Raw genomic sequence first — 18,883 nt, forward strand, 5'->3', positions numbered from 1 at the left:
ATGAGTCATTTGGAATTTTCTTAGATCATTGTATTGCTGAAAAGAGCCAAGTCTATCAAAGTTGATCATCTAACAATATTGCTGTTACTGTGTGAAATGTTCTCTTGTTTCTGCTCACTTCACTCAGCATCAGTTCATACAAGTCTTTCCAGGTTTTTCTGAAATCTGACTGCTCATCATTTCTTATGGAACAATAGAATTCCATTACATTCACATACCACAACTTGTTCGGCCATTCCCCGATTGATGGGCATCCCGTCACTTTACAACTCTTGGCCACCACAAAAAGAGCTGCTATGAATATTTTGGTACACGTGGGTCCTTTCCCCTTTTTTATGATCTCTTTGGGATACAGACCTAATAATGGTATTGCTGGATCAAAGGGTATGCACAGTCTTACAGACAGACCTTTGAGCATAGTTCCAAATGGCTCTCCAGAATGGTTGGATCAGTTTACAACTCCACCAACAATGCATTAGTGTTTCAGTTTTCCCACATTTTCATCAGTGTTTTCCTTTTCTGTCATATTAGCCAATCTGACAGATATGACTCAGAGTTGTTTTAATTTGCATTTCTCTAATCAATAATGACTTAGAATATTTTTTCATATGATTGCAGATAGTTTTAATTTCTTCTTCTGAAAACTGTGTGTTCATATTATTTGACCATTTATCAATTGGGGAATGACTCATATTCTTATAAATTTGACTCAGTTCTCTATATATTTCAGAAATGAGGCCCTTATCAGACCCTGGCTGAAAAATTGTTTCCTAGCTTTTCGCTTTCCTTCTAATCTTGGTTGCATTGGCTTTGTTTGTGAAAAACCTTTTTAATTTAATGTAATTGAAATTATCCATTTTGCATTTCATAATGTTCTCTATCTCTTGTTTGGTCACAAATTCTTCCCTTCTCCATAGATCTGACAGGTAAATTATTCCTTGCTCTGTTATGGTATTCCCCTTTATGTCTAAATCATATATCCACGTTGATCTTATCTTGGTATATGGTGTAAGATGTTGGTCTCTACCTAGTTTCTGCCATACTATTTTCCAGTTTTCCCAGCAGTTTTTGTCAGTTAGTGAGTTCTTATCCCAGAGTCTGAAGTCTTTGGGTTTATCAGACAGTAGGTTTACTGTAGTCATTGACTACTGTGTCTTGTATACCTAACTTATTCCACTGATCTACCATTCTATTTCTTAGCCAGTACCAAGTAGTTTTGATGATTACTGCTTTATAATATAGTTTTAGATTTGCTACAGCTAGGTCACCTTCCTTTGCATTTTTTTTTCATTAATTTCCAAGGGAAGTATCAGGGTGAGAAGGCAGCAGAGGGAAGTTCCAGGGTGACAAGTCAATTGAGTCATAAAGGTGAAGTCCAGAGAGTCATAAGTATAGCCAGAGGAGGAATAAAGTAGGGCCTAAATATTAATCCTAAATCTACTTCTCTTTAACTTCTATCCATTGCCCTGAGTTTTGACTCAGAGGTCAGGAAGAACAAGTCTGGTTCCTTAGCCATATAACAACCCTTCAAATATTTGAAAAAACTGTTTTACTGCCTACACTCCAAGCCCCAAGTCTTTTCTTCTCCAAGAAAAATACTCCTAATTCCTTAAATCAAACCTATATGTCACGTCTTGAGGTGCTTCACAATGTTGGCTGCCTTCCTTTGGATGACAGGCAGTTAATCAATGTCCTTCTTAGAACATGATATTCAGAATTGAACACAATATTACAGATAGATATTGATCAGGATACAGTACAGTGGGGTTATCTTTGTTCTATAAGCTACATGGATTGAATTAGCTTTTTTACTTCCAGGTTGCACTGTTGACTTCCATTGACTTTGCTATCTCATAAAATTACAAGACCCATTTTTCATACTGTTGTCTAGCCATGCTTTCCCAATGTGGTATGTAATAAGCTGGTCTTTTGAATCCAAATAATGGGATCTTACATTGATACTTACTAAATTTCATCATCTTTGATCTGACCAAACTTTCTAACCTATTGATATTTTTTTTTGATCCAGAGTCTATCATTCAACTTATTTAGATATCACGCACAAGTTTTTGTCATTAGCAATTTTGACAAATGTTCAATCAATTGAGTAGCACCATAGCATTGTGGATGGAGAATTTGCCTCTGAGTCAGGCAGATGTGGGTTCAAGCCCTGCCTCTCACATATACTAGCTGTGTGACTCTGAACATGTCATTTAACCTCTCTGAGACTCAGCTAAAAAAAAATGATGTGGATGTTTTATGAGATGCCCTTTATTATCTCCTCTGGGACATTCAGACAGAGGCCTCCTTTCACAACTGACATCAAATCATTAATGACTACTCTTTGAGTCTGAACATTTAACTATTTCTCATTTCACTTAACTGTGCTAACTGCAATCTCTCCTTGTACACAAAGAACACATAACAGACTTTTTCAAAAATTTTGCTGAAATATAGGTAAAATATATCTTTAGCATCCTACAGAAGCCTGGTAACTGTCAAAATGAAAATAAAGTTATTCCAATATAAACTGTTTGGTGGTCATGAAGTCATGGGGTATCTTGGGATCACCACTTCCCTTTCTGTATGTTCTTAGACTATCCTGGAATATGCGAAGTATAAAATCAATTTGAATTGTTCTTTTTTTTAAATGGCTCTACTAACTTTAAATAGATACACATTTCATTACCTTCAAAGCTCTATAAACAAGGGTAAAATCTTATGAGACTCAACTATTTGAAGAATTACAGATAATGCCTAATAGATCATAGAAAAATATTTTCAGGGATATGCTGGTATTATTAACAACCAGCTTTCTGCAGAACATACTTTCACATTTAATCTGCATCATTAACATTTTTTCATCACTTTCTTAAGTCTATACAATCAATACAACCATAAATCAAGCCCTGATGGGTAACATTTGCTGATTTCCAAGATATTAATGCTCACCTTTGCAATTTAACACATCTTTCCTGAATGTACCCCTGCTTTTCAATAAAGTTTCTGTGGTAATGGATTCCTCTTAAGGAAGGGATGGTAAGTACCTGGAGCCCTACTAAGGAAGGGATGGTCAGTGTCCTGAATACCAGGGTTACTTAAGTATGATAGATTTAGCTCCAGAAGGAACCCTAAAGATCACTTAGTCCAATTGCCACATTTCCCAGGTGAGTAACATGAGAGTTAAAATAATAACTCACATTTCCACAGTGCTTTATGGCTTACAAAACAATTTCTTTACAACAACACTGCATTGCAGGTAGTACAAGTATTACCTCCATTTTACAGATTATAAAACTGAGGATCAGAGAAGTGAAGTGGCTTACCCAAAGACATACAGCTAGTAAATAGTGAAAACAAAACTTCAACTCCAGTCTCCCAACCTGAAGCTCTGTGCTCCTTCCACAATACTATATGACCTCTTACAAACAGGCTCCAAAATACTGTTTGAATTTTCTCTTCATTAGGCATTTGTAGTCTGGTGGGAAACACAATAAATCAGATCAGATAATTTTGCTCTCAGTCACAAGAGAACAATCCCTGCTCTACCTACCTCACATCATTGATGCAAACAGAATCATGGACCAGGATCTCCTGTGATTAACCTAAGCTGAGATATTTTAGGAAGCTGCAGGAACTATTTCTGGACCATTTAAAGGATTTGAAATATCTCTTTCTATCTCTTTTAGATGGCACAGTGGATAAGAACTCTGAGTCAACAGGACTTGAGTTCAAATTTGACCTCAGAGGCTTACTAGCTATGTGATCCTAGGCAAATCACCTAACCTCTTTTTGCGTCAGTTTCCCCAACTCTGTAATGGGGACAATAATAATACCTACCTCGCAAAGTTATTGTGAGGATCAAACAAGACGGTATCTGCAAAGGGCTTACTTAGTACCGCACATAGTAAGTACTATATAAATACTTGTTCCTTTTCCTTCTTTTCTAAAATATATACTCAATGGCCCAAAAGAAGTAAAGTAGCTCCCAAAACTGCAAATACAATCGATTCATCAAGCATTTATTTATTAGGCATCACAAAGCCTGGTGCCAGGTTCTGGGAGAGAGAGGAAGTTGAGGTGAGATACAGTTCCTGACTTTATGGAGTGTACAATCTAGCAAGAAGATGTAACACACGATGCTAATAATTATAATATAGAATAATTTAGGACAAATATATAAGAGAAGTACAAACAAAACGCTATGTGAAGTCTGAGGGGAGGAAAAGAAAATGTCGAATCCAGAACAAAGGAAGAAGGAACAAAAGAACAGTTTACACAACGACCACAAGAATGTGAAAGAAAATCATAAAAAAGACATCAGAAATCAGACTAATGCAATGACTCCAGATAACTGATGGTGGAATATACAGTCCTCCTCTTGGCAGAGAGGTAGGGAAATACAGGTATGGGATGAGGCTTCCACTGTTAGACATGGCCAATATGTTGCTTTGTTTTGCTCAGCTCCATAGAACTTGTTTGTTACAAAGCAGACATCTATGAGGAAAGCATAATTGTGAAGTGTCAACACTGTTTTTTATGTAGCTATAAAGCATTTATTTTTTAAAAGATAAATAACTTAAGAGAATGAAGCTTATTATATGTGAAAGTGCTTACTAATCTTTGAACACCAAGCTCTTTATAAATTCAAGATAGAATCCTACAATCATTTTTACTCTCTCTAGCAAAAGCAAAAAACAAACAAACAAAAAACAACCTAGGGACAAATTCCTATCATTTGTTGTAAAATTCTGGGAGAGTTTCTGCAGACCTAAGATTTATGGTCATCATTATTGTTAGCCCTACACTGACAGAGTGCCTTCCCTGCAAGAAGCTCATGTATTACAGGGCTAAATGAGAATTTGACCTCTGGATCCCTGAGTAATAAACATTCCTGCTGATATGATCAATGCTGCTAGTGCAAAAGAATTTTTTTTTAATGACAATATAATGAGACTGTGTAGTCTATGGAGTCTTTAAGTTTGAGATAGCAAAAGGAGGTCCTACGGGCTAGCAAAATGCTGTAGAAAAGATAAAGCACAGAGCTTACCAATGAGGCAAAACAGACACATAATATGAGTTTAGGTTTCTGAAAGAGTATTATAAACAAGAGCAGCTAGGTGGCTCAGTGGTTAGACCACTGGCCCCGGAGTCAGGAGGACGTGAGTTTAAATCTGGCCCCAGACACTTGACACTAACTTGTGTGACCTTGGGTGAATCACTTTGTAATCAGCCTTGCAAAAAATAGAAGAGAGTATTACAAACAGAATCAAAGACCAAAGTTGTTTTTACTGTTGACCCTGGGTGAGTCACTTGACCCTGTTTGCCTCAGTTTCCTCGTCTATAAAATGAGCTGAAGAAGGAAATGGCAAATCATTGCAGTATCTTCGTCAAGAAAACCCCAAATGAGACCATAAAGAGTCAGATACAACTGAATAGCAGCAACGACAACGACATTCATTAAGCACTTCCTATGTGCCAGGCATGGTGCTAAATTCTGGTAACATAAATATAAGGAGAAATAAAGAGTCTCTGCTTTCAAGGAGACTACATTCAAAGGGGGGAAGACCAGATACAAAAGGAAGTGAAAAATTAGGAGGGGGAGTACCAGTGAAGCGGCATGGTGGACAAAGTCAGGAGTGGAGCCTCGAAAGGAAGGAAGAAAACAAAAGTCTTAGACCACATGATTTCTAAGTTTCCCTCCAGATCTGGACTTTGCAAGTCTGATATTTTTGCCAAGAAAACTCAAATAGGGTCATGGAGAGTCAAATATGACTTAAAACAACTAAAAATTACCTTGGACAGACAAAAAGGAAATGGCAAGGCAGGTAATTCAAAATTCTCAAGATCCCCAGTTCACCCCTTTCGCTCTTCATTCTTTCTTGATGCATGTTCAGCAGATCCTCTTAGAAATCTTATGCAAGAGAAGAATGAAATCAACCTTACAATTCCATTCCAGTTCTGAGTTGGTAAGATACTATGTTTTATTTAGGCAGACATTTTTTTGGCTGAAAGGGTCAAGGGAAAAAGGAAATTTGTGTGAGAAACACAGAGAAATGTGATTGTTGTTGTTTGTCTTTCATTCTCAAAGAGGATTATGACATCAGGGAGGTGATACCGTGACACGCAAGTGAACTGGATTTAAGTGAGGGAGGGCTGTGCAAAGTCACCAGCTTCACTTTCTCCTCCAGAGCCATCTGGTTCAGTGGCAAGATATAGATCAGAAAGACTGGAAATGGCCCCGGGCAATGGGAGACCTTGACTTTTTTAAGCTTAGGTCTTCAACAGGGCTCAGTTTGACAGAGGCTTTCAGTGATTAAGGCTAAGTAAGAAATGAGGCAGAAAACGGCCTCTTTATCTAGTCAATAAACAAACAAATACACAAACAAATAAATCAGGGAGAGAAATACCCTCAGGGTTTCTGGTCAAAATAGAAACAAATAGAAACAATTGCTATTTACATTCACTCTGAGCCAATGGGGCCATTTACAAGTTGAGAAAAGGGGATTTCCTCAGCTGATGACCTCTATTGCTCTTTCCTGTTCTCCATGGCTCTAGAGGGAGAAAGCCCTCAAAGCCCAGCTAACTTTGCAGATCCTAGGCTTAAGGGAACTACTTTTTGATGATGGAGTACACTGTCCTTTCAGCACTCAGCCAAGACTGTAGACCCGGGAAGTTCCAGGCTTACAGCTGCCATTTGCTAAGGCAGCATAATGCTACTTTGGCTTCCACTCAACAGGAGAGCAGAGAGGCCTAGAAGAGAAGGAATCCCACCCAGGAGGAAACACAGAATACAGACTATACCTAAAAGAGGGGAAGGAAATTTATATTTTGCCAACTATGCCAAGCACTTTTACAAATGTTACGTTATTTGATTCTAACAACAACTCTGGGAGGTAGTTACTGTTATTATCCCCTTTTTACAGTTAAGGAAACTGACGCAAACAGAAGTTACATGACTTACCAGGACCACACAATTAATTAGTGTCTGTGGCTGCATTTGAACTCAGATCTTCAAGCCCATAACTCTATCCACTGTGCCACCAGCTGCCTACTAAAGAGATTGAGAATATCATGGTCTTCAGTCCAGAGCTGTTTAATTGCCCCATTACCTAGTCAATGTGTCTCATTGCTAGGTTTTTCTCCACTCTCATTCATGCTCATTGGTGGGAAAGTATGATGCAGTTTTATATGTGGCATTGTTTACATTGCGATTATTCTTATGTTTGCCTTTTTATTTTCTAAATGCTTCATGTCTTTCATTCTTTCACTTTTATGTATTATAACTGACCAAAAACTCATATGAACTGAAGTAGTCAGTGATGTCATCTTGGCTGATGAAATAATAAGCACACAGGTAGTATGATGGAGCCAGCTCCAGCCCAGGAAGGGAGAGCCTTGAGAGAGAGGTCAGCACCACACCCTGTACAACAAGTCTACATTTGATGACCATTGAACATTCATTTAGCTATATATTAATATCTTCACATAAGAAGCTTTTATTTAAAAGTTTTGTGATAATGTATCAAAGGCAGTATAAGGTAGTAGAAAGAACAGCAGAGCAGGAATCAGAAGACCTTGGTCAATAATTCCCATCCCACTCAGCCACCTGTTCGGGACATCTGACTATGCCCTGCCATGGATGTCCAACTTCTCCTCACCTGAACCAGAATGTTACACAGAGGGTCTCTAGAATCCATGCCCTAGTCCCCGGAGAAGTCAATCCACTCACTTCTCCCTGCTCTGGGGATAGTGAAACTGAAATTTGATTTTTAATTCTATTTTGTTAAAACTTAAATTGGAAGTAATATTTCCCTTCACTGCAAGTTCTACTGAGGTAACCTCAGGTCACTTGTCTCTCAATTTTCATCTTGTAACTAGGACCTCCACCCTTATATAGGTGTACATCATTTTATTGTGCTTTGCTTTATTGTGCTTTGCACTTTTTACGAATAGGTTTGTGGTAACCCTACATTAAGCAAGTCTATTGGTACCATTTTTCCAACAGCATGTGCTCACATAATGTCTCTGTATTACATTTTGGTAATTCTCACAATGTTTTTAACTTTTTCATTATTATTATTATTATCTGTTATGGTGATCTGTGATACAATGATCTTTGATGTGTAACTGTTTGGGGGCCCACAAAACCATGCTCATAGAAGACAGCAAACATTGATAAATGCTGGGTGCATGCCATTTCCTGTCTCTCTCACTCTCCTCTGGCCTCCCTATTCCCTGAGACACAACAATATTGAAATTAGGCCAATTAATAACCCTACAATTGCCTCTAAGTGTTTAAATGAAAGGAAGAGTCAATCAGTGAGGCAAACTTCATTGTTGTCTTATTTTAATGAACTGCCACAGCTGCCCCATCCTTCAACCACCACCGCCCTGACCAGTCAGCAGCCATCAACATGGAGGCAAGACCCTCCAACCAGCAAAGACTATGACTGGCTGAAAGCTCAGATGATGGATAGCTTTTTGCAGCAATAAAGTTTGTTTTTTTTTTTAATTAAGGTATGTACATTGTCTTTTTAGCTATATGCATACTTAATAGACTACAGTATAGTGTAAACATAGTTTTTATTTGCGCTGGGATACCAAAACATTCCTGTAATTTGCTTTATTGTGATATCCACTTTATTGGAGTGGTCTGAAATGAACCAGCAATACCTTCAAGGTATGCCTGTATTGAAACTTGTTATCTCCACCTTTGTAACTTCACCCACACCCCAGATAAACCTGCCTAAAGGTAATCTCATCAGTCTTAAACTGCTAAATTTACTCCTAGTAACTTAAGTAACTCCAAGGTTTTCAGACTAATCACCTAAGGACTGATCTCCTCTCCAAATGATGTAATGGGGAGGACCTGAGATGACACTTATCCCACCTCCTCATTGAAATGTCGACCAATCAGCATTGTCTTGTGACCTGAATCACATGTCTCTTTAGGGTCCAATCTTCAAATGGTGTGGTCCATGCCAGTCAGCCCCAAACCACTCAGATTCACCCCACCCCCATTCCTAAAATGTGTTCTCCTTGAGTGTGTTCAAATGTGAATAACAGTAATCAACTAGCAAAACAAATTACTATTTACTACATTAGCAGAAATGAAATTTCTGAGGGCTACATAGAGGAAGAGATTTTTCAAAAAAATGAGTAACTTCTGACATCTGACTAGACAGGAGAAAAAAAAAACCTTCTAGTAAAAGAAAACTGAGTCCAAACCCCTGATTTCTTTATTCTATAGAAACCTACTAGCTTTTAATTGGGGGCTTCCAAAGCATCCCCTTCCCAAACAGAAAAACTGAAAGCAGAAACAAAGCAAATCAATTAGAAGTAGAACAGGGTAACTGAAGCAATTCAAGATATTTGTTTTCACCCAGCCCAAATGAGATAAAGTTATGTAAAGATCCAGGGCAACTGAAAGGGCCATCATCATCATTAGGCAATTAAGATATTAGCGGACCAAATTAAGAAAAACAATAAATATTTAGTTACATAAAGTAAAGGAATAATAAGCTATGAAATATGGGAAGCATCATGGGGTGGTACAGTCAGCATTGGACTCAAAGGCAGAAGATCTGAGTTCAAATCCTAACTCTTGTTGTTGTGAGAAAAGCTAGGTGACTTATCTGAGATCACATCTGTTCCACTTAGTTTAAGTTCATCACCTGGAAACATCATCCTGGAAACTGCTTCAACTTTGGTGCTCACAACTTATCAGTACTCTCACTTGCTATGCAGATCACACAGCTTTCCTGAGTCTTAGGGTTGATGAACTGCTTTCTCTCATAGGGTAAACAGAGATAATGCAAGTGTAAGCCCTTTGTAAACTGTAAAGCACCATACAGGCATAAGTTATCTTCACAGTGTCTATTATTTCATTTCAAGGGGAAAAAAAAGTAGGGAAACATTATCATCATAAGCCACAATTGTCTTTGGGGGAAAAAGCTCCTTGGCCTAGGCATAGAGAGCTGGAAAGAACTTTATAGGCCATTCTGCCATATTAAATTTGAGGAAGCTAAAGCCCAAGGAAGTTGAGTGATTTGTCCAAAGTCACACAGGGAGCTTATAAAGCAACAGATGTGGGATCCGAACCCAGGGCCTCTGACTCCAGAGTTTATGGACTTTTAATCATATTTCATCCTCCAGTTTGTTAAGAAGCTGTCACATAGTTTGTGTCTGTATTAGTTATGTGAACTGTGATTGTCTTAGCTGTCTCATCCATAAAAACTTTTTCTTACTATTGGTTGGTAGTTCTGGGAAATGGTTTCATAACAGAGAAGGATGAAAATTAGTTCCTAGCCCTACCTGGTTTTCTATTTTCCCGAACATCCCTCAGTCCACCTCTCTTATGAAAGAAAATTAAGAATTTTTTAATATGCACATAGAAAGTCACACAAACATTAGGAGAGATGTTTTGCAGTAGGATTTTATATAGGTCTGTTATCAAAAAGAACAAAGGCCAAATAAACTGAGATTCTTTATGAAAAGTTTGAGTTCTGTGGTCCCTTGCCAAAGCACCCTCTGGCTTATTGTTATTTGGTAGTTTCCTATTCAGTAGTTTAAGATACAAATTCAGCCTGCTCTTGGACTTTGTGTTTGACTTGTAATAAAAAGGGGAGAAGGAGAGTGTACTAGATAGCTTACTTTCTTTTTTTTTTTTAATCAGGCTTCCATCCTTTAAGAAAAACATAGGAATGAAAGAAAATTAGTTTAAAGCTGTAGCACCCCTAGGAGAATGACCATCGGCAAAGCTGATTTACAGATTAGGGCCTGTAATGTTTCTTCTGTTATAACTCTTGAGGTACAAAGGCTTCAAATAGCCTGGCCTCTTCAAAAAGTGCCATATTTTCATAGCTGGACCCAGAGTGAAGCACTGAGGAATAATCTGCAATTTTAAGAAGGAAGGAAGGAAGGAAGGAAGGAAGGAAGGAAGGAAGGAAGGAAGGAAGAAGACTTATGGATTGGGGAGGGAAGGAAGAAGGGGAAAGGGAGGAAGAGAAGGAGGTAGGAAAGTAGGAAGAGGAGAGGAAGGGAGAAAGAAGGGAGGGAAAAAAGGAGGGATGGAGGGAGTAAGGGGGGAAAGAGGAAAAGATAAAAGGAGGGTAGGAGGGAGGGAGGAAGAAAGTGAGAGACGAGAGGAGGAAGGAAAGAAGAGAATAAAGGAGGAAGAGAAGGAAGTAGAAGGGAGGAAGGGGGGAAGGAGGAGGGAAAAGGAAGGGAGGAAGGAGGGAAGGAATAAAGGAGAGAAGGAGGGAAGAGAAAAGAAAAAAGTTTGTTTTGTTTTGTACAGCAAAGAGAACTGAAGCATGGGAAAAGGGAAGAAAACTGAAGAGCTCTGAGATTTGGGCAACATTGGGGAGTTACTAAGTCATTAATTTCTCATGAGTGGCCAGCTGCTGTCTCTATGTCATTGCCACTGTCCAGTTCCCAATCAAAGTTAGCCAGGTTCATTCTCTTCTTACTTGCCTCTATTTTTTTTTCTCATGCCTCAAAGGGCATGTCAAGTCAGACCTACAAGAGAGCATGAAGCAAAACTACTAGGAACATACAAAATGGCATTGGGTTATAATTTATAGTGGCTTTGCCTCCACATTATCACCTGACTTTATAGGCCAATAGAAGACAGGGAAGATAGTCCTCCTTCTAGTTTTAAGAACATGGAAGAACTCTACACTCTACTCCCTAAGTAGAAGGTATCAATTGGACTTCCTTGGCTGAGCAGAACTCAAGAGGCAGTGAGTGCCCAAGAATTAAGAGCTGACACCCCGACTGGTTGGTCTCTTTTCCGTGAAGAAGCTTTTCAGAAGCACCACTTGACTGATGCTGACCACAAATAGTATGACTGTCTCCCCCACAGACCAGTAGGAAACCCGCTCATTCAAGTCATCAGCTCGATTCCGGTCCTGAGCTTCCCTGAGTCGATAATGTGTCTGAGAATCAATCACTGTTTTCAAGGCTTCATGAATGGTCACACAAGCAGACTCCATCTGGGAAAAGGGGAAAAGCCAGATACATTTCAAAGACCAAGAACTGCTATCAACCACAGATTACTGCTCTGGGAAAAGGGGTGTGCACTAACACCATAATCCCCAGACCATCCCCAAACCTCTTCTTCCAGAAAACTTTTCACAGAGCCACAAGTAGTAAAATGATAGGAGCTAGTGTGACCCAGTTTGAACCAGCTTAAACCAATCAAAATTGTCTATAACCATGGCAAATCCATTAAAACTGAGCAGAACTGGGTTAAATTGTTTGGGAATCAATTGGAACCAGTAGGAATTGCTTTCAATTATTCAGAACTGGTCAAGAAGTGATTTAGGAATAAATAGCTATAGATTCAGAATAATGGCATCTCTACTTTCTTCAATAATAGATCAAACCCCTAAATGTTGACAAGATCCCTAGGATACAGTGAAGAATAAGTTATATGAGCTATATTTGAAGCCAAGGTGAAAGACAATGTGACCCAAAGACCAAGAAGGCTTGGTTCTGATTCTAGTTCAAGCTAGTAGATCCTATCTGACCAGTGACCCAAGTATCGTCACATTTAGATATGCTTAAAGTCAAATATGCTTACATGCACTCACCTGTGTCAATGCAGTAACTCTGTTTCCCATCTCTGGAAGAATGGGGGGTTCATCTCCAATTAGAAGGTCAAAGAAGACAATTTTGTGAGAAAAGGTAGAAAACTCATTACTGAAGCAAAACTTGTAGATTCCTTTGATATCTGTCTGGTGAAAGAAACTGTCATACTGCTTCTTGGTTTCTTTGTAAATTGTCTTTCCATGGGGGTCTTCAATAAAGCAGTCTACATCATAGTGTCCACCACTAATGACCTGTTGACCACAAATGGCCCCAGAGAGTTTGTAGTTACCCCGCAGGACACGCAGAAACATACACAGACAAAAACAAACCCAAATATGTTCTGCTGGTGTTCTTCAATGGAATGATGCCTCAGGATAATAGATCAGAAACAGATCAGGACTATCAATAGAATAAGAAGTTTGAGATCTTGTTTCAAAGAAACCACTCAGGGTGGAAATGGGTAATAGTTTTTCCTTCTTTCACTTTGTTCTATGTTCTCTGGGGAACTCAGGGTTGATTATAAGGTCTCAGGTTGTAAAATAAAGATTTAAATGGCAACACAGACCAACCCTCTCAGAGAAGCAGTTTAAGCACTAAATCCAGCTTTCCCCAGGGCTTGTTATTCTCACCAAGAGAAAGTAGGGTCAGTCAATGTTTTCAAATACATGAAAAGCATTAAGAAAATAAATAAATAATTGAACAAACAAATGAGCACCACAGTTGAATAAAAGCCATCCATATTTTCATAGAATATAGAGTCTTAGAGGAAACCTTAGATATCATCTACTCCAACTTCTCACACTGTAAGAATCCTTTCAACAACACTGGAAGTGGAATGAATACTGGACTTGGGGTCAGAAGACCTAGATCTGAATGTTGGCTCTGCTTCTTCTTACATGTAGGTGTTTAATCTCTTCGGGTCTCTGGTCTTTAGCCATTAAATGAGAAGTTTGGATTTCATTAGATGATCTCTAGTCATTTAATCCAAAGTCATGAACTTTTACATTTATACTTGTTAAATTTCAACTGGTTAGTTTGGGCCTAGAATTCCAGCCTGTTAAGATCATTTTGAATTAACATTAGCTGTCCCTCCTAGATTTTTGTAAACTAAAACTATTATAATTACACTTATTCTGCCTGGCATCAGGGAGGAGAGATAGGACCAATGGGTAGAAGTTATAGAGGGACAGATATTCACTTAATATAAGGGAACAATTCCTAACAATTGTGACTAAAAATAGAATATCTGTCTTGGAAGACAATGAACTGGGGATATTCAAACTGAAGCTGGATGGTCACTTGCTGAGATTTTATCAAGGGGATTCCCAATTTAGGTAAGGGTTTGACCAGATGATTAACAAGGTTCCTCTTAGGCTTTTAGATTTAGAATTGGAAAGGACCTTGTAGAACGTCAAGTCCAATTTGCTTCCTTTGAGATACTGTCATCCAAGTCATTGAACAGCAGTGAAATTCTGTGGGGATAGAATTCTGAACCTGGTGTTAGGAAGAAGCCCCTCACCTCAAATGCCATCTCTGACAGTAGCTGTGGGACCACAAGACAGTCATTCTCGCTGAGCTTGTTTTCTCATCAGTAGAATGAAGATAATAACGAATACCTATAGTACGAATCTCATAAGGCTTCTATAAGGCTCAAACTTTTAAGACTTACATAAATGATAGTTATTGTTGTCCTAAAAATGTATTTCAGTTATTTCACATGGTCTTGCTATTAATTCATAAAAAATGAGAATTAAGCAGTTCAGTTCATTCTTAAGTCTGTTTTAACAGACAGACAAAAAAGAACACATGAAAGAATTACTATGTCCATGTTTACCTATCTGTACTCCCAGAGCTTCCCACAATACATTTGATGTCCTGGTTTTATATTTTGAAATTATCTACATTTAGCCAGTGTTGAAATGTAGATTAAGAAGCTCTTGGGCCACAAACTTCCACCACCAAACAAATGATTTCACACTAAAATGCAAAGCTTGAGCTTCCCTACTGCATTTTGAAGCCTTTGAGTAAGCTATATGGATCAAGAATCTGTCAAAGAGACAGTCAAGGGCTCCCTCATGTGGCCATAAGTATCACTGCAGCTCAGAAACCATGCAACATAGGCCACCCACTGCGCAGTGTTGAAGCATTGGATGTTAGAGGGGGCATATGTCTTAAAGATCGTTAATTACATTCCCTACCTTGCACAAATGGGGAAATTGAAAGTCAGGGCTGATGAAGCGACTTGCTTAAATAGGATCACAACCTATTCAGCGCTCAGATTACTTTCAGTTCTAACAGACTGTTAGGTATTTCCTAAGTTTCACTCACTATTGTTGCAGTGAAAGTTTTGCAAGTCAACCGCTGAATGACTATTTAGCAAGGATTAGAACAGAGAACTTCAGGGTAACCAAAGCTGTTTAAACAGATATGAGATTAGCCAAACGACTCAGATTTCAAGAAAAGATAAGAGGTAGAGGTGATGGAGCAGAGTCTTCCAAGCATGAGGGGCAACCAGTGCAAAGCATAGAAGGCACTATGTAGGCATTGGGAGCCAACTAGTGCAGCTGGATCAGAGTGTGTAGACAAGAATAATCTATAAGAAGACTAGAAAGGCAGGAAGAAGCCAGGTTGTGAAGGGCTGTAAATGCTCAACAACGGAGTTTGTATTTCATCCTGCGTGTCATTGTGGGCCACTGGACTTTATTGAGTTATCAGGGAGCAGGAGCATCTTGGCAAAGCTAGTGCTGTACTTGAAAATTATTTTGGCAGCTGAGTGGAGGATGAATTGGGATGAGAAGACCCTTGAGATAGGGAGCCTCGTCAATTAAAAGACTATTGCACTAGTCTAGGCAGGTGGTAATAAAGGCCTGTACAAGGGTGGTGCCCTTCAGTGAAGAAAAGGGACATATGTTAGGAGGGTAGTGAGGGTAGGTAGTTAGGAAGGTAGTGACACAAAAGTTGAAAGTCTGGGTAACTGGAAGAATGGTGATACTCTCGACAATATTGGGAGAATTTGGGAAAAGAGTGGGGTTTTTCTTTTGGGGGGAGGACTGCATGACGTTGGGCAAGTCACTTGACATTTATGGGCCTCAGTTTCCTCCTCCGTAAAAAGCTGGAGTTTGAACAAATGAGCTCTACGGTCCTTTCCAGCTCTACATCCTGCGGTCCTATTTGTCCATAGGATGCTCCTGCAAAAGGACACTTAAGCCAAAAGCCTGGACGACTTGGCCAAGTACTTCAACGGCTAAAAAAGTTCCCTGACCTATCAGGAGACCAGATACCAAAGGAGGGGGGAAAGGTGGCAAGCTTGAGCTTCAAGTGGCATCCTGTCTTAATTAAGCCCAGGCCCATCCCCTCAGTCCCCTACACACAATCCCCTTCTCTGCAATCTGAGAAAGACACCAGCCGAGATGGGGGGAGTCCAGAGGCAAAGCAAAGCAGAGGAGAGCACCCCACCCCGCCTTACTTGATAACCTAGGGTGAATTTCACCCCCTGGTCCACCTCTTCGTGGAAACACTGCTTGGCGCTGTCTGGCAGTTCGAAAGTCAGCTGGGTGCATCTCAGTACCTCGGCTCGCACGAGCAGCAGCAGCAGCGGCGGCAGCAGCCGCCGCCGCCACAGCCCCAGAGTGCCCGCGGGAGCCGGGGATCTCATGCTTCTGGTCTCGGCTAAGCCCTCCAGGCCAGACTCAGTGCTGGCCGGCCCGTGCAAGCTGGGGAGCCGAGGAGGAAGAAGCGTCCGTCCCTTCGCCACTCCCTGCAGCAGCAGCCCGGGTGGAGCTCAGCTCCCTGGCCTGACGTGGCACTAGGGCTTGGAACCTGGCTCTTCCGGGTGGCTCCGGGCTCCTTTCTCAGGGCGGGACTGTGCTCTTGGCGGAGGCGGGGACTGGTCTGGCTGTGGAGCTGGCCAGAGTTTCCTTCCCTTCCCTCTTCCCTCAGTCAGTTTGAAGACTTGGCCAGCAGGAAAAGGGACTTCGTTGTCCTTCCAGAGTCACCTAGTTAGGTGACTGACTGACTGTAGCTCGGGGAAAAGACATCCAATCCAAACTCTTCCTTTTACAGATGAAAACTGAGGTTCAGGGAAATTGAGGAATGTGTCCTAGTTCACAGGAGGGGAAGAGAGGAGGTGAGGGATGGAGGAAGGAATTTGGATGGAAAGAGACAGTCCACTGGCTGCAGAATCCCTTCTCTTGCCCAGTGACCCAGTGGACAGCACCTGGAGACAGGTTCAAGCCTGTCCTTATAAACTAGCTGTGTGACTCTGCTGCCGGTTTCCTCATCAGTATGGGGATAATAATTAATAATGATGATGATGATGATGATGATGATGATGATGATGTTGATGATGATGATGATGATGACAGCACCTACCTCCCAGAGTAGTTGCCAGGATCAAGTGGAATAATAGTTTTAAAGCCCTTTGCAAACTTTAAAGTGCTATATAAATACTAGTTACTTTTGTCCCTTCCCTGGCCCTGGCCCTTCTCTCCCTGAATCCTAGAAATATTTCTTCACCCTGTGGCAACCAGGGACAATTTGGGCTGAAAAAGTGCAGTGAAAAAGTACACATGTAACCCACTGAGTGCCAGGACCAACCTATGTCTGGTCAGCTCTAATTAGCTTAAGAGAAATTACCCAGCCCCAGGGTTTTAATAATAACTTCAGTCCGCTTAAGTTGCAAGTAAGTTTTTGAAGAATCCCTAGATTGGTTCAACCATTCAACTAGCATTTAAGATAATAAGCCAGGCCCTGTGCTAAGCCCTAGCGATTCAAAGAAAGGTAAAAAGAGATGGCTCCTATAGAAAGCTAATCTTGATCTTCTTTGAGCCCTCTGAGCTCCTCAAATTAATTTGTATAGATTTAATTTTCTAGGTGCCTAGTTTTCTCCGATAGAATGCAAGCTCCTTCAAGGAAGGGCCATTTTTTTATGGTCTTTGTGCCCACAATCCCCCCAGCATGAGGCCTAGCACATAGTAGGCATTTAATAAATGCTTGTGGGATTAAATTGAATTGAACCAAATTCAAATCAAAGGTCTTTTAGCTCTGTCATTCAACATTTGTGTCCTCCTAATTCACTTTTGCAACTCCTTCTCTATGTGTGTATTTTCACTCATAAATGTAAAAATAAATGTAAACACTTAAACAAATGTTTATCTGAGTGAGGGTTTGGTACACTGACATTGTGATGTGGGTTTTGTTATATTATCATCAATTTCAATATATGACGGAAATTCTGTAAATTGGTTAACATCCCAGCTGAGGAACCATCTCCACCATGTTTTCCCTGATTCCCCAGACAGAAGTGACTTCTCCTTCAGAGCCCTTGCCATGCTTATTTCGAATTTATAATGAATGAACTATGACATTTTATGGTTATATGAGTGCTTGCTTTATTTCCTTCTTCTAAATTATAATCTCCTTTGGGATAGAGGCCAAGATGTACTCATCTTTGAATCCTCCACAACATCTTAACATAGATTGTTGAATGGAATTAAATAACCCAAAGCAGACATTAATCCTTACTAGGGCTTACTCTGCTTTCAGCTATCAGTCACAGTCTACTAGCTCCAGGGTAGGTCCAAAAATAGAAGTCCTGTCCTGTCATAGGACACCTGCCTTTGGACATTCAGCAAGCAAACAAGCATTTTTTAAGGGTCTACCATGTCCCAGACACTGTGCTAAGTTCAGGGGTGCAAAGACAAAAAGAAAGGAGTTCCTAAAAGAGCTTCCACTCATTTAGGGGAAGCAACATGAAAGGAAAAGTGAACAGAGAGGAAAGAACACTGGCTTGAAATCAGAGGGTTCTTAAACTGGGGTCTGTGAATTTAAAAAAATTGATAACTCAATTTCACTATCATTCATTTCCTTTATAATCCTGTGTATTTTATTGTATGCATTTAAAAACATTTCACAGGATTCAGGTCCAGACTGTCAAATGACTCCATAACACAAAAAAAGTTAAGAACCCATGACTAAATTCAGAGGGCCAGAGTACAACAATACTGCTCCTGATACTTATTCCTGGTATGTATGTATGGCCTTGGACAAGTTACTTAAACTTCCTGGGCCTGCCCAGCTGTAAAATAAGAAGGATGGACTACTTGGCTTCTGGAGTTCCTTCCAACTTCTTTTTTGTGACCTCAAGTTCTCCAAAGTAGCTCCCTGTTAGGCAAGAACTGAAGATAACTTCTTCATCATCTGGTTCCAGGCCATCTCTTCAAACTTTTCATATAACTGCCCTTTATATACTTTGTGTTATGACCAAAATGGCTTTCTTGTCATGTAC

General features: G+C 40.0%; 1 protein-coding gene across 1 annotated transcript; it reads right to left on the reverse strand.

The window, feature by feature from the left end:
• Window positions 1–10,422: 10,422 nt before the first annotated feature.
• TMED3 (transmembrane p24 trafficking protein 3) lies at window positions 10,423–16,447 on the reverse strand. Its single transcript, XM_020965692.2, has 3 exons — window positions 16,064–16,447; window positions 12,600–12,848; window positions 10,423–11,999 (listed from the first exon to the last, which is right to left on the reverse strand). Exons 1-3 carry the CDS (start codon window positions 16,250–16,252, stop codon window positions 11,763–11,765), a joined length of 675 nt encoding a protein of 224 aa, XP_020821351.1. The 5' UTR covers window positions 16,253–16,447; the 3' UTR covers window positions 10,423–11,762.
• Between the last annotated feature and the right edge of the window lie 2,436 nt (window positions 16,448–18,883).

The sequence above is a fragment of the Phascolarctos cinereus genome, unplaced genomic scaffold, assembly GCF_003287225.1.
Source record: "Phascolarctos cinereus isolate Bilbo 61053 unplaced genomic scaffold, phaCin_HiC Scaffold_3;HRSCAF=262, whole genome shotgun sequence".
Classification (NCBI taxonomy): Eukaryota; Metazoa; Chordata; class Mammalia; order Diprotodontia; family Phascolarctidae; genus Phascolarctos; species Phascolarctos cinereus.

What these genes read in the sequence shown, in the direction of transcription:
- TMED3 (XM_020965692.2), bottom strand. Translation starts at nt 16,252, where the DNA reads ATGAGATCCCCGGCTCCCGCGGGCACTCTGGGGCTGTGGCGGCGGCGG. An exon ending in AATTCACCCTAGGTTATCAA is followed by an intron (nt 12,849 to 16,063) that starts GTAAGGCGGGGT and finishes TGTGGTCAACAG; the next exon opens with GTCATTAGTGGTGGACACTA. An exon ending in GAGTTACTGCATTGACACAG is followed by an intron (nt 12,000 to 12,599) that starts GTGAGTGCATGT and finishes CCCTTTTCCCAG; the next exon opens with ATGGAGTCTGCTTGTGTGAC.